We start from the raw sequence: 16321 nt of genomic DNA, 5'->3' as shown, positions 1-16321 counted from the left end.
GTCAGTGTGGACTCACGAGTGTTTTATCCTGTAGGTAATAATCAAATACTGTCACTATTTAGTTGCTCAAATTGTGTTAGCTCTAGTCATTGGGAGCTTTTTCACGTTAGCTCCTGTGTTCCTTTAACATATCCCTGTTCTCTTGATTTTGAACAATTTCATACTTTTTGGCACTATTAGATACTCCAGCATCAACTTGTATTTCCCTGACTCCAGCCTTGGGATTAACTACTTCTCCAAGGAGCCTTGGTTCTTTTTATTAGAGAATGGTATTTAGAAACCAAGATCTGGGGTCTAGGTACGCTTGTTGCTTCTACAGTGTCCTTGATTCTAGTATTCCTCTTAACAGAGAAAGCTAGAATGTTAAATGCATTCTACCCTAGGCATAAGCACATCAGTATTTGTGCATCTGTCCATGAGACTTCTGATTCTAGTCTAATACCGCAGAGTTTGTTTTAGACTTCCCTCTAGGAAATTGTATTTTTAGAAGCTTCCCAGGTATTATGATTAGTCAGACATGGGGAATGTTAGCTGTGGGATACATATCTGTTAGGTACGTTGTGGACCCAAGCTCTTGTGTCTTTGTTAAGTAGTCTTCGTTGACGAATACTCCCTTTGTTGTTGAATCATCATTGCTTTCCACTCCTGGGTTAGTCATCATTTCTTCTTACACTGAAAAGAATTTTTGTCACTCCTCCCCCTTCTAAGGGAACTCAGCCAGCTAGGAGAGAAAGTCCCCAGTTTTTTGTAGTGGAGTGGAAACCAGTCCAGTCTCATGGCCAGCATTTTTACAAAACTTACCAGAGAAATTGAGCGCACTTGAGGGAATGTTTAGAGGTTTGAACGCACAGGGAGGCCATGTGTATATTAGTATACACACAACCCACTCAAATGACAGAAAGTTCACCATTTCACCAGAGCCAGATTTATTTTAATCCTTGAATTACCTTCTTTTTGATAAGGCAGTATGCATTCTTTTCTAAAGCACAGCATTCTTTCTAAAGCAGGTACTTGGTCCGTCTGACTTGATAATAATCCTTCAGCCTGGGCTTGTCGAGGATGTTTAGACTGAACTTTAGGCCCGCGCGTGCTTGTTAAGTTAGTAGTGGTAAGGTTGGTTAGAGTAGGTGCAGTGACCTTCACGTTCTACTGGAGTAATTCATATGGCATGTTCCTACCTGAACTTAGCAGGGTACCATAAGGGGCTTGAGGGACTTTCAACCCAAGGACTTAACACAATTGGGACAAGTTTAAAATGTCAACTAATTCATCTGTGATATTAACTAAGGTTTTTGGGGGTACATGAGAAGAAGATGAATTTAGTTTAACATGTCTTTCCCTAGACCTACAAACTACAGGAACATGTTTATTTGTTCCCAGTCTCACGGCTGTTATTTCAACTGTAGAAGAGTCATGATGTCAATTCCTGACATCTAGGTCAGTGAGTAAATAGAACTTCAAATAAAGTCAGAATGTTTCACAGGAAATTGTATCCTACCAATGTGTGGACTAAAGTGATAGTCATCATTGAAAATACAACGTAATGGTTTCCTTAGAAGCTTGCTAATAAGATTGTGTGCCTTTCCTATGTGAAAGTGAGCCTAACAATCAGATTTCCTGTTTTATGTTAGAGTTGCTTATGGTTATCAGTGATAAAATAGGTTAGCCACAGTTGTCTCATCCTAGAAAGTTTAGGATGAGAACATGTTCCTTAAAATGTGTATTTATGACTATAATGTTAGTCATCCCTTTAGGGCTATTCATAATAGAAAGCTTAACGTTTTTCATGTATGATAGCATGTCGAAGAATTCTCATGGCCTTCTAGAAGCATTTATGAAATTCCTACTTACACATGACCCTGAAAATTACTAAACTTGGCATTAGTGTTTAGGAACTTATGGTTCCAAGATACCGTAAAAAGCCTGGGCATTTGAGACAGCTTTTGTCTATGTAACTGTTTGGCTCTAAGTAAATTGCTTTGTCCCCATATAAGTTGGCCTCAGTTTTTTTGCTAGGATAACGCATATGGCATCTACCTCACCTCATTGTGAGGATTAAATGAGATGAGGTTTATAAAATGGCATTTGGAAGGGATAAATGTTATTGCTCTCTTCTCTTTTTTCCCCCATCACTTTCCCACGGCTAACACTAGGAAAAATATGTAGTAAAACATCTGAATTGTAGGTTAGGTTATATGTGATTTTTCAAGGATACGCATAGTTTCAAAAGTTACAGTGTGAGTAACCAGAAAGTTTGAATTTTCAGTAGTGTAGGTGAATCTCTATTTTAAGTAACTCGCACATATGAAAATACAAACTTGTAAAACAAATTATTACCACTTTGTAAAATAATTTAAAGGATTTATTTTAATAGCAAACTCCTCCCAGTACACCATAGATATTTTAAAAACAATAGCTCAAAATCAGCCTTGCAAAAATACATCTAAAGCAGTCCCACTCCTGAGTTATTTACCCAAATGAAATTATGTTCACACAAAAGCCTGTATGCAAACATTTTTGATGGCTCTATTTGTAATCGCCAAAAACTGGAAGCAAGCCAGATGTCTTTCAGCTGGTAGATGGATAAACAAACTTTGGAACATCTGGTAGTGGGATGCTATGTACTTAACACCAGGAGACAAAATGCTGATATCTGCCACAGTATTGATTGATCTCAAATGCATTATGCTAGGTGAGAAAAGCCATAGTCAAAAGGCTACGTACTGTATAGTTTCATTTATGTGACTTTCTAGAAAAGGCAGGGATTATAGAGACAGAAAACAGATCAGTGGTTGGCAGGGAATGGGGGAGAAGCATCGACTACAAAGGGGCAGGGGGTCATTTTGGGAAAGAATCTAGTTCTATATTTTGGGTATGGTGGTTATTACATGATTGCATGGTTAAAACTGTACACTAGAAACGGGTTAATTTTAGTCTGTGTAAAGTACACCTTCATTCTCTTAAAAAATTGATTTTGAATAGTTCAAGGTGTAGCTATTTGAAATTTTAAAATTGCATTTCCTAGTAGACTTGGCATGAACGTTTAGCCAGAAGTGTTTTTTTTTTTTTTTAAAGATTTTATTTATTTATTTGACGGAGAGCGAGTGAGCAAGCGAGTGAGAGGGGGAACACAAGAAGGGGGAGTAGGAGAGGAAGAGTGGGAGAGGAAGAAGCAGGCTCCCAGCAGAGCAGGGAGCCCCATGTGGGACTCTATCCCAGGACCCTGGGATCAGGCCCCGGGCGGAAGGCAGACGCTTAACAACTGAGCCACCCCGGTGCCCCTAGCCGGAAGTTTTTATATGCTGATAGGTATAACCATTTAAACTAATGTTGACTAAGTAATAGTTTAATGTCTTTCATTATTAACTATAAATAGAATCTTAAACTCATTACATTTCTTAATGATTTCACTTGTATGTTTCTCTCTGGTCTGCAGTCAGGTTAAATGTTCTGTAGCATAATCTGTTGCCTCATGTACGGGTAGATTGGGCATAGTCTAGGCATGACAGGAAAAAACGTGAATTAAATTATCAGAAATTGCCTTCATTTCAAGGCAGTATTTTGTAATTTGGAAAACGAAGGGAGAAGTGACGAAGAGAAACTCAAGAACTATTAAATTTTATAGAGCTGCAATAGTCTGAAACGATTTTGGTCACAGGAGTGACCAAAAACCATGAAGCAAGTAGCTAGGGCCCACCTCTCCTAGTGTGCTGCTAGCCGTTTTAGGATCTAGGCAAGGAATACATATTTCATTATGCATAGTGAAATCTAAAGATATGTGTAAAATTGAGCATTTAGTTTTCCTTGATCTGTACCAATTCTGTTGTTACATTGCTGAGCATTAGGAAAATGGAACTGTTGATACCAGCTGTTTACCTTGAATGCTGTGCCTTACAGAATTCTGAAGTTGGGCATTTTCATGTAAGTAGACTCTGTAATAGGAAATGATAACCTAAGATCTGTTTCACGGTGTTTTCTATAATAGTCTTTGGTCATGGTATGATCTTTGTCACCTTCCGGCCTTACCGCTGCCTCAGCTGACTCCCCACACTGACTTCCCCTGACAGCCCAGCAAAGTGGGCTCTCCTGCACGTTGCTCTGGGGCTGCTCCTGTTCTTCAGAGTGATCTGCGTGTATGTCATTTGTTCTCACGGGGATATTTTTAGATATATCTAGAGGTGGGTGTCATTTGTAATTGTCATTCACATACACTAGATTTATGCAAGTTTTTTTTTCTGTGAAGTCTTAACCAGCATCTGGAGAAAGGCATTAGTTTCGGAATATTTGAACATTGTTTTTGGAACATTGGGTTGGCCCCCACCATTCTTGGCATTTTTCTAAATGTGTGGCTTTGTGAATATATACACCTATATCTTCATTTACTTCTTGAATTTCTCTCATGTAGGTTACAGTACAAAACACGGTGTATATTTCTCCCTCTCCTTGCTGATTCTGTTCACTGGATCTTGCATTCATCGATCCATACATTCATTGGTCTGAAAGTACTCGTTAAGAACCTCTCGTTGCTAGGCACTGTGCCAGGCTTTAGGGAGGCCATGAATCATACAACACTTTTTCTTTGTCTGAACTTAGAGTTTGGAGGTGGGTAAACAAATGACTGCAGTGTGGTGCGTGCCTCTGTGCTGCGGCCGGTACCGTGGATGCGCACAGCCACAGACCCCTTGTCGCTTGCTGCTTGCTTAACCGTTGAGTCCATGCCTCCCCTCGCCCCATCTCTCTTTGATATTTTGGATTGTGCTGTGTTCACAGTCTGTTGTGGGCATACTTTATTCCCATCTCCTCTTCATCCAGGAAGACTAAAACCTCTTTGTTCCTCTAATAAAAGAGTAACAGCCAACAGTAGTAGTTGGATAGATTGAGAAGAAAACTTAGATTGGATTTTGGAGGATTGTCCAGAAAATTATTAGGCCAGTAACTGGGGTGGGAAGTGGGAATTGATGGTTTTTGAAGATGAAATAGGGGACACGGTCCTTCCTTCAGTTGTACCTGCTGAAAAGCCAAAGCAAATATTTGAGTAAAACTTGAGGCCATCACTTGGGGGGAAAATGTATATTGCTGTGGCGGCAAAGTGTCCTCCCTTTTTTCAACCTTACTCCGCCCAAGATAATTGTTCATTTGCTTTGTGGGTAGTGAGCATGGTGAAATCATAGAGAAGTGAGCCCAGTAAGCAGAAATCTGTGGTTGCAAACTTCCTTGGAGGGAATACGTCGCGACGGATTAGAAATCTGAATTTATCAACTCTCCAGCCAAACTTAAGGCCAGCCTCATGTTTTCTCATTTAAAAAAAAAACCCAAACTGAAAAAAAAAATTGTCAAATCACAATGTTGTACACCTGAAATTAATGTAACATTGTGTGCTGACTATACTTTTAAAAAAAAGTTCTGAGTTCAGGGGAGGAAGGCTTTCACTAGTTTTCTGAGGGTGCTTTTTTGGTGGTGGGGCCGGGAGCGGGGGTTATAGAGAGTTCAGGTGGCTTTATTGGGTCAGAATCAGTATCGCCTATCTGTTTTTAAGTCCTTTGTTGGTAAACATCAGAAATGGACACTGAACCAGGCAAACAAAGAAACTTATGATCACTCATGAACCAGAGAAGTGATGAGAGGGCAAGGAGTGGGGCTGTGTGGCTTCTTAGTGTCTTGAGCTGGTGGGCCTTCTGGGTTATTGCTCAAGCAGCTTAGCCAGATTCTTGTCGCTTTGGCTTTTCATACACACTTAAGGAATACCTGTCTGGGTCAGAGATCTCCCTACCCCGCCAGTCAGCTGGTGCCAAGGCTCAAGTCCCAAAGCACAGATACGGTTACCAGGGATTTACTCCTTTGTTTGGAGGGGTCTCTGAAAGATGAAATCATTGTGATCCAGGGAGCCTTATTATTACCCTCTGATCTAGCCCCAGTGTATCATGGATCTGTTCAAATTTCAAAACACGAATATTGGGTCAGAAAATTTCTTCTCACCTATTCATCCTGAAGGTTGATGTTGAATCGGAGAGCTATTGCTAGGAGAGCAGTCTTCCCAGATCAGAATTTTTGTAAACGAGGGGCGCCTGGCTGTCTCAGTTGGCAGAGCACGCGACTCTTGATCTTGGGGCCTTTTTTTTTCCTTCAAGATTTTATTTATTTATTAGAGAGAGACAGCCAGCAAGAGAGGGAACACAAGCAGGGGGAGTGGGAGAGGGAGAAGCAGACTCCCAGCGGAGAAGCCTGATGTGGGGCTCGATCCCAGAATGCCGGGATCACGCCCTGAGCCCAAGGCAGATGCTTAACGACTGAGCCACCCACGCGCCCCCTTGATCTTGGGGTCTTAAGTTCAAACCCCATGTTGGGTGTTGAGATTACTAAAAAATAAAATCTTAAAATTTTTGCAAGAACCACTGCCAGTCCTAGAATTCAAGTTTTATAAAATGATCAGGTCAGCTGTTTGTTAGGATGTGCAAAATTCAAGGTCTGTTTAGTTTGGGTTACACATCAAGGTAAGGACAGGATACATACTTTAGCCCATAACAACTCGGTTTTCTCCAGCTGAATCAGGACTGGGGGGACAAAGTTCATGCAGTAGAGACTGAGTTAGTTCCCAAACCTGGATGCCTATCAGAATCATGGAGAACTGATCCTCTAAGACCCCACTTCCAGTTTTTTATGTCTGTGTTGGGGTCCAGGAATCTCCATTCTTCAGCACCAAACCTTGATTCTGTTACAGGTGGTCTGAGGACTGCTGTTGGGAAATAGTAACCTACAGTGTGGTCCTTGTCAGTTTTCTTCACTTAGCAGGAAAAAAAGTTGGTTAGACCTAAAATGGTCCCTGACTGTGCCTTCTGAAGTGGAGGCGATCGGGTTGTTCTTGTTCAGAAAGACAGCTCATAATCTACAGGGAACTAACTAGAAACCCAGATGCTCCAAAGAACATCTCATCCTGGGTAAATCTGTGTCTCTGGAAGGAATCTTCTGAGGCTAGACATCAGCCCAGAAAGATTGTTAGAATTCCCCTGTACATCTTCTCTGAAGAAAGGTCCAAGACAGCACCCAAGGGTTTAAGGCTTCTTGTAGTTCATTTTATGATAGACCGATTTTGGAGGTAGCAAAAACAGGCATGGAATTTTATCATGGGATCTCTTGCTTTTATGTGGAGCTATGCTTCCCTAACCTGGGTCATCTTCATAATCAGTTATTAAACTTCAAAAAAATTCAAGAAAATTCGTATTTTAAAAAACTGTTAAGGATGATATTCATAAACTGGGGCGCCTGGGTGGCGCAGCGGTTAAGCGTCTGCCTTTGGCTCAGGGCGTGATCCCAGCGTTATGGGATCGAGCCCCACATCAGGCTCCTCTGCTATGAGCCTGCTTCTTCCTCTCCCACTCCCCCTGCTTGTGTTCCCTCTCTCGCTGGCTGTCTCTGTCTCTGTCAAATAAATAAATAAAAATCTTTAAAAAAAAAAAAAAGGATGATATTCATAAACAAAAAATTTTGAAGTAATGCAGTAAGTAAAATTTTTGAAGTTTAGCTTGAGTAGGAAGTTCCCCACAAATTCTGCCCTTTTTATTTCCATATTTAAGTTGGTTTATTCATTCATTCAGCAATATTTACTGAATCCCACTATGTGCCAGATGTATTTCTAGCTTTGTCTAGAAATTGTGGCATGATCCCAACCAGCTGCTTCCTTTCCCTCTGTCACAGGCCCTACTGATTCTCAGTCTTCTCTGCACTTCTGCCTTAAGAGCTGTGCTGTCTCTTACTTGAATTGTTTGTACAGTACTCCGGAATTTTTCTGGGAGACACTGGGTTTTAGTTTACAGATTCTGTACATGGGGATTGAATGGTCCTAGAAATGAAGGAGACCCCTGTTTCAACAATCGCAGGACAGAAGGGGACCTGCTGTGATCTTGAAGAGACTTCGGGCAGTGCATTTTAGAGCTGCAGCTGTCAGCATTTCCTCATGGACTTTAGTTTCAAGGAAATCAGATGGACCTTAGTGCACCATCTACTTTGGAGCCCTGGGGTAAGGCCCGCCCTTCACCGAGGGCAAGGGTTGTTCTTATGCTTGCGGCTATTTCCTGTTTCTTATTTTATAAAACAAGAATTAAAAGGTGGCTATTTATAAAATAAGAAAAATTAAACAAATTAGCATTTTGTTATGATGGGGGATAAAAAGCTGAGTGGTATAGAGTAAGGCATTTATTTGAATTTAAATGGCCTAGAATGTCTTCTCCAGGAAAGCTGGGTTCTTTGTCAGGGTTAGTGTCAGTTGTCTGTCCTCGCTCAGTGAGGACAGTTTTTGTATAGTTTTGTGTAGTTTTCCGTTACAAATGTCTAGCAAAGTAGTAACCGCATTTAGTTCTTTGTGATCTCCATAGTGTCTGCTGGCCACAGACTAAATGTTTTAGAAAATGTCTTAACAGGATGTGGGCAAGTCCTCTGGGGAACTTTTCATTTGCAAATACCTAACCTCCCAGACCAGGGAGAAGCTTGCAGCAGGTGCTGCTGTGTCTGCTGTTTCTGCCTTTCATCTCCTGCTGTCAGAGTTCAGTTCTCAGTTGATGGTGCTCTCCAGGTTCATGTTGACTACCTTTAAGAGACTCTGGAATTCCTGGAGGACTTAAGTACAACTTGAATTCAGCCCTGAGATCTCTCGTCCTCAGGGTTACCAGCTCACCTTGAGAGCCTCATGATTTAAGCTACTGGTAGGAAGTAGCAAGAAGGTTGGGATCCTGAGTCACAGTACAGCTGGGTTCTAGTGAGTAATAATGGAAAGTAAATACCTTTTGTTTCAGCCTTAATGTAAAATGAAATGAAAAATGTCTGCCTTACATAACCTAAATTCTCTTTTTGAAGATCAAATGAAGTATGTTTGAGAAAGTTCTTGGAAAATCTTAAGTGCTACTCAGAGGCAGAATATAAGCCTGGAGGAGTTTGGTCTAGGAGTATAGGTATAAGCTGGAATGTGTACAAGGCAGCACTGTTCTGGTGTTTGTTTCCTGAAGTGTCTAGAAGTTTCTCTTCCCTCATAACACACTCCTCACATCTGTGAGCAGAAGGTTAGAATGTTCAGGGCAGGTTCTTGGATAAAAGCTGTTCATCTCTGTCCACAAGCCCCAGCCACACCTGATCTCCCAGGAAGTGTACTTCCTAATCTTGAAATGCAGGCCTAGCAGGAGAGAGTTAGTAGTCAATGCTACCTCTGGTGATAGCGTGTAGATGAGACTTGGAGGGCCAAGTAGCATTAAGTGAAAATAACATTCCAGTTGCTGGAAGCAGCCCACTTGGAACAAGAAATCGGGGGTGGGGGGAACTTACCAAGGCTTTTAGGATCCATGCTTAGAGAATTTCTGTCACTTAGAGATGCAGTTAAGGACATAGGCTCTAGAATTAGACTTGAGTCTAGAATTAGACTTGAGTTTAGAATTAGACTTGAGTTTGAATATTGGTTTTACCACTTAGCGTGATGACATTGGACACTGCTGAATCTCAGTTTTCTCATGGGAATTTTGATACCAGACTCCAGATACTGGTGGAAATTACAGGAGCTAATGTATAGGTTTACATAGCATTTAAATTTAACATGTGATGAACATTATAACAACTGTAGTTGTAGTACTGCTCACTAGTTGATAATAGTATTGAATAACTGTATGAAGGTAAACTTAAAACTTGGGAAACAGATTATGATGATGTAAGTAGTTTGGAATGTATCCATTTTTGTATTGATTACAATTTAGAAATTGTGCTATTTTAATAGCTCCTATATCTCTTTTCCTTAGCAAAAATTATTTTCGATTGAACATACCACCTTAAAATAATTTGGGGCAGTTTTTATAGGAAGAGGATCTGTACTTGAACCTATTTACTGATGGATTCTATTTATAAATCTCTACTACATATCATGATGGTTTATTTAGTTTCTCTGATGCTCAGGAAAAGCTGCTAAGCAAATCTTTAAATTTTTGGTAAACAATTGAATCTTGAAAGCTACTTTTATTCCAGATACTAGTGTATGTTTACTTTAAAATGTTTGATAAGAAAAATCTGATAGTGGACACTATTGAATTTTATGCATAAAGGGATATTTAGTTTCTAATAAGTATTTTAGTTAACTTCTGATTCTTTCCATTTTTAGTTTAGTGATGAGTAAGTTCCTCCCTGTCTTGGGAGCTCCCAATATTTCCCCCAGCTCACGGGAGCCAGTGCCTGCACCGAAACACACACTGTACATTGTATACACTATCAGGTCCGTCTGCACCACTATGTCTAGTTTTGGATCCCACATTTAAAGTTCTCTAGTTTGTCATAAAAGTAAAGTAAACCCAGTCATCTTAGATATTTTAAGGAAGAAGAATGCTTAGCCCAGAATAGATGAGACCTAGTTACGGTTGTACAACAAACTCTTCAGTGTAAGTGGTATCATTTAGAAGAGGGTGGCACATATCCATCGTGAGTTCTATTGGACATAGTAACTAGGGCTGTCTGATACAGTTATGAACTTCTTGGTGAAAGGAGTGAGTCTTTGTCAATGAAGTACCGCAACGTTGAAAAACAGTATGGTAGTTATAACGTTTAAGAAGATGCTTGTCTTAGCTCAGGCTGCTGTAACAGACTACCACAGTTTAAACAACATTTATTTGTCATTTGGGGACTGGAAAGTCCAAGATAGGGTGCTGGCCAATTTAGTTCCTAGTGAGGGCCCTCTTTCTGGCTTGCACACAACCGTCTTCTCTCTGTTTCCTCGCCTAATAGGGGAAGAGAACACGAGCTCTCCTAATGAGAACATTAATCCCATCTTGGAGGTCCCACCTCTTGACCTCATCTAAACCTAATTACCTCCCAAAGGCCCCACCTCCAAATACCCTCACATTGGGGGTTAGGGTTTCAACATAAGAATTTGAGGAGCAGACACAAACAGTCCATAACAATACTTAATCTTTTTAAGCCTTAATTTTATTATCTTTAAAAATAGAAATAATATTTACTCATTCATAAGGTGGTTCTGAGATAATGCATTTTGGTACATAGTGGGGTACAGAGTCAAGCATCTGACTCTTGATTTCAGCTCAGGTCGTGATCTCGGGATCAAGCTCTGGCTCTTTGCTGGGTGTGGAGCGTGCTTGGAATTCTCTCTCCCCCTCCACCTGCTCCTCCCCTGCCTTTAAAAAAAATTGTTAAGAATTTGGTATGTAGTAAGCTTTCAAAAAATTAGTTGCTGCTACTGTGATGATTAACTTTACCATATTTCAGGGATGTGCTAGAAGTGCTTTTGGTATTTGTTGAAAGACTGGACTAGGTAAATACTTTCAGTTCTAAGAATCAATTAATGCATGTTTATATTTTTCTTTGTGCTTGTGAGCCTGAAGATAAGGATGCTGCTGTATGAACATCCTTCAGTTCCACATTCCTCTTTCTGTATGGGCATGTTTATGTCCATCTGCTTTCTGATATGTATGTATTCTTATTCTGTCTTTGCTTTTTCTCTGAATCTGTCTCTGCATCCCCTCTCTTTTATTCTCTGTCCCTGTCCTTGAATTTATTTTCTCTCTTCTGTTTTTTTAATCAGTCGCTCTAGTGAATAATTTACAATATATATTATTTTGCTATGTTTTTAAATTTTTGTTCTATTTCAAAAGGTAGTGTCTTCAGTGAGGTGTATCCCTGACATGTGACTGGGTACTTAATCGCCTGTCTGTCTGCCCCTGTTCAGAGTCCCACTTTCCCAGGCATTGAACAGGACAGGTGTCAGAGACCTGAATTTGTTCTCACTTAGCATTATTAGGGCTAGTGCTAGGCTGGACATGTAGGAATGAAGTTTTATGGTGCTAGATAATGCTTAAGGAAAGCAGCTGTTTAACGTCGTGTGTACAACAGCCAGGTGCTCCCCCCCCCCAGACATAACCATGAGGGAGCCCCCTTCCCCAGCTTAGTTGGAGTGCCCCTCCTAGCAGAAGTGTGCCCCTCATTCCCAGGGTGTAGCGAATGTTATGGCAGCAGGACTCCCTTTTGTTTTCTCAGCCTTCATAATACAAACAGAATTGTTTAAATCTGCTAAGACAAAAAGCAGTCATTTGATAGCATATATTTTTCTACATTTAGCAACTGGCAGTTACACAATAGACTTTCTTGTATAACAGCACATCCTTTAACCATGGTAATTAAAATCGTTTTGAATAGATGTAGTTACACTTAATTATGGATCCTATGCTCTAGTTGATGTAAGCTCGTTACACATTTAGTTTGTAAGACTTGTTTTATGGCTGAATGGAGATGCTTGAAGTTAACATTTTTCAGTTTCTTTTAAGAAAAGATGTATATAATTATATAATTAGGAAACTTTTAAAAATTTGTAACAAAACTCATTTTTAAATTGCCACCAGTCAGTCAAGCAGTCATACAAAGATTGACTACTTGGGTGGTGGTTCGCGTACGTGCTGTGACAAGCAAAAAGCATGTGAACATATATTACTTACAGAATATGAACACGATACATGCAGCAACCTGGATGAATCTCCATAGCAGTAGAAGTGGGAAAAGGCAATCACAGAACGTTATATACCATATGATTCCATTTATGTAACTTTCTTAAAAATAACAGAAATGAAGAGCAAATCAATGGTTGTCAGATTAAGAAGAGAGTGACTGAAGTGGCTGGGTGTGGCTTATAAAGGCCAATGGAATAGATCTTTATATAATGGAAATGGTCTCCATTTTACCTGAATCATGTGGTGTTGCACTAGAATTTTGCAAGATGTTGCTGTTGGGGAAACTGGTTTAAAGGATACGGGGGATTTGTAGTATTTCTTAAAACTACATGCCTGTGAGTCCACAGTTACTGCCAAATTAAAAAACACTAATTTTTAAAAATGAGGTGTGATATGAATATTCTGATGAAATAGTATTTCCTCCCGACACATTTCTCTTTTTTTGTCTTATGTATTTATGGTTCATTTGATCATTCTGTATTCATTGAAGAAATCATTATTGAACACTTGCCTAATTTGGCCTTACCAAATGAATTCTTCTAAAACTGTAATCACACCAACTTGTAACTGTTTTGTAAAGGATACTACCTCATTTAGTAGTCAGTTTAGCAGCTAGTTTACATCCTCGAAGTCATCTCTTCTGTAGATAAATTTGGGGGACTTGGTAACAAAACACTCAGAAAATTTTCTGGGGTAAAATTATTGTGGCTGTGCTTAATGGTGTAAAACTGGTGGGTCTTGATGACACATTCATCTGTGTAGAAGAGGAGAAAAAAATGTTTTGAGTGGAATCTGGGCACTGCCAGCAGGCACTCACTCACCTGTGAGGGGTAGGGTGAGCTGCTCTGGAGGCAGATGTCTGGGCAGGTCCCTAAGTTTTCCTGATGGAGTAATGTTCTTTCTCCCAGTTCAGCTTTGGACTTCTCCGACAACATGGAGTGTGATCTCTAGTAACTTTTCTGAGCATATAACTTGGAGCTTAAGGCTCCTGAAAAGCTGAGTTTAAAGAGACAGCTGTGCTTATGATGAATGACCTAGAGAATGATCTGTCTCTTCTCTGGTTCAGTAAAAGTTGGCCTCTGGATTAGCCAGAGCTGTGGAGGATCTCGTTTGGTCTGTGTCCACCGGTCCCCCAGAAGAATGATTTTTGCTGAACTGTGCTTTGACATAATACTAGGGGTGTCGGTGTCTAGTGAATGAAATGTGATATTTGATGGCTAGAGATGAAACTTGACAACCTTAGGACTGAAGGAGAGCTATTTTTTTCTAATCAGTAAAAGTTGAGGGAGATTCAAGGAGACTTCCCCACTGGTCCTCAACACATACTGTATGGTGGGCTCCCCAGCCTGTGGTCCTAGCTGTGAAGCCACAACAGATGTGGGGCACAGGGGAAGCATTTCCTCTCATCCCTCAGCCCTAGTCAGGAGCACACCCCTATCTTTCCTTGACCCTTTCTGGAGGACCCTTTTATAGCCTAGCGATCCTGCTTTGATTAATTATTGTTGAGCAACAAGATTTAAAACCTTTTTCTGTGCTTTGTAGAACATGATTATGTGTTCCAGTGAGTTGTATTCAAGCATTGAGGGGGGATTTTCAATAAAAGCAATGTTATAAATAAGTTAGACCCAGTCTAGCTCACCCAGAGTTTATTTAATCTAGCATGTCTCTGAACCATATTCTGTTAATAGTTTTGTAGAAAACTCATCTCTCTTTCACTTGTCTTCAGCAGAAACATCGTGTTTTCTGGTTTCTCCTAGCGGTGACCATTGGTCATTATTTCTGTTTGGCTGCTGTGGTCAGGGTGGATGCAGTTGCCCCACGTTCCCAGTGATCTTGGGCAAGAGGGTAGTGGTGGTAGTCTGGGTTCTTTGGTGGTTCTGTGCAGATTCTAAACTTTTGGGGGGGGGGTAGCTGGTAGGATCTGTGATGATGGAAAAGAAAAGGGAACTTCTGCATGTGTGAGGCCCTGGCTGGGACAGCCTCTCGAGATACAAAAGGACCACCCGATTTTGTCCTTGCATGGAAATGTGTAAAAACAGTGGTAACATGAGTCTAATTGGTTCAAAATGAGCAAGGTTAATGGTAGTATGTAAATGGTATACAAATGTGCAATGCCCTCTAAAATTACTGCTGTTTTTTTCTCTGTCATTAGAGCCACAAATTCATTGTTACTATCTCATCTGATTTTTTTTTTTTTTTTTTTTTGTCTTTGTAGTTTCAAACCATGAATTATGTGGGACAGCTGGCTGGGCAGGTGATTGTCACTGTGAAGGAACTCTACAAGGGCATTAACCAAGCCACCTTGTCCGGGTGCATTGATGTCATTGTGGTGCGGCAGCAGGATGGCACCTATCAGTGCTCGCCTTTTCATGTTCGGTTTGGGAAGCTGGGGGTCCTGAGATCCAAAGAGAAAGTGGTGAGTACAGAGGACAGCTTGTTCTCAAGAAGGGTGAAAGGTTAGATAGTAACAGAATAAATTATTCTTATGTGCTTTCTGGGTTCCCCCCCGCCACAGTGGGGGTGGGGACGGACACCTAAAAGTAAAATGTCTTTAGAAAGTTTCTTTACCTTACACAGCACTTTAAAATATTTAGGGGAGGGATGCTTGGGTGGCTCAGTTGGTTATGTGTCTGACTTTGGCTTAGGTCATGACCCCAGGGTCCTGAGCTCTAGTCCTGCATCAGGCTCCTTGCTCAGCGGGGAGCTTGCTTCTCCCTCTGCCTGCCACTCTCCCTGCTTGTGTGCTTGTGTGTTCTCTCTCTCTCTCTGACAAATAAAATAAAAACTTTTAAAATATTTGTGAATGGGATAGACTGACGTAAAGAATACATTACATTTATTTAAACAAAATTAATGCCAAGTTTGTTTTGACAAAGCTGTTAAATCTTATTTGTATCTAAATTTTGTTAGTAATACCAGGACTTGTCTTGAGATCTTACTAAATGCACACCTACAGGCCATAGGCTTGTTGGCTTTTATTTATTTAGGGGAAGATTGATTCAGAAAGAAAATAATTTGTGTTGGTTTTCCTTTTTCTTACATCCTCCACCTTCAAGTAATGGAGAAATGGGAAGGCTCGTTAATGTATTTGATGTCAATCAAGTTAGAACACTGAGCTGGTAATAAAACCTTGCAGGTTTTATTAGTAGTATTTTTCTCTTCTACTCTTACCCCACATTATCCACCTGAACAACATAGGGAGATTTTGTCAGGATTTTAAAGTACAGTGAAAGATCCACACCATATTGGGGCACAGAACTATGTGTTAGAGGACCACTGGCATAAGTTGGAAACCTCTATTTCCAGATGTTGGCTATTTTACATAGGTGATCTCACTCCTTAAAATAGAAATTTCTCTCTATTTTAATTAAACTTCGGTTGTTTTGAGAACGGAAGAAAACTTTTATAGGTTTCATACCACCAGATATTCTCCCTTCCTGCACGCCCCCCCCCCCCCAACACATCTTTTTTTCTAGGTGTTATAAATCAGTTCTCCACTGGAGAGCCATGTTGCAGGGTGGCAGGGTTTGTGTGGTCTGGCCTCTGTTCAGTCACTCTTTGAAAACGAAAAGCAGTCACGCAGTTCATTTAGTAACTTGAAAAGTTTCCATTGCAAAATGCTGTTCAGCCACAATTAGGCTTCTTGGAATTTTTTATTTCTTGCCAGTAACACTAACCTATAGTACTTTCAGACTTCATTTGCCCTGGGAGAATCTGTACCAAACTGTTTATGCACTGAAATTTCCCATTAGCTGTGCAAGGATCTATTCATAAAATGGCTTATATGGCACTTTTGTTTGTTCTTCTGTGATCTGAGTTTTTGATCAGCAGATTGGTTAAGT

The 16321-nt window shown here is 40.4% G+C and overlaps 1 protein-coding gene across 3 annotated transcripts in view; it reads left to right on the top strand.

The window, feature by feature from the left end:
• Window positions 1-16321, top strand: part of LPIN2 (lipin 2) — an 83449-nt gene that overhangs the window by 30537 nt on the left and 36591 nt on the right. For all 3 annotated transcript variants that reach the window (XM_045781909.2, XM_045781907.2, XM_045781908.2), the window contains exon 2: window positions 14695-14895. In XM_045781909.2, the coding sequence (XP_045637865.1) occupies window positions 14704-14895 (192 nt within the window). In that variant the 5' untranslated portion in view covers window positions 14695-14703. The remainder of the gene's footprint in view (window positions 1-14694; window positions 14896-16321) is intronic.

Source organism: Ursus americanus, chromosome 19 (genome assembly GCF_024610735.1).
Source record: "Ursus americanus isolate L20-20 chromosome 19, mUrsAme1.1.p, whole genome shotgun sequence".
Classification (NCBI taxonomy): Eukaryota; Metazoa; Chordata; class Mammalia; order Carnivora; family Ursidae; genus Ursus; species Ursus americanus.
This window is presented reverse-complemented; position numbering and strand designations above follow the sequence as displayed.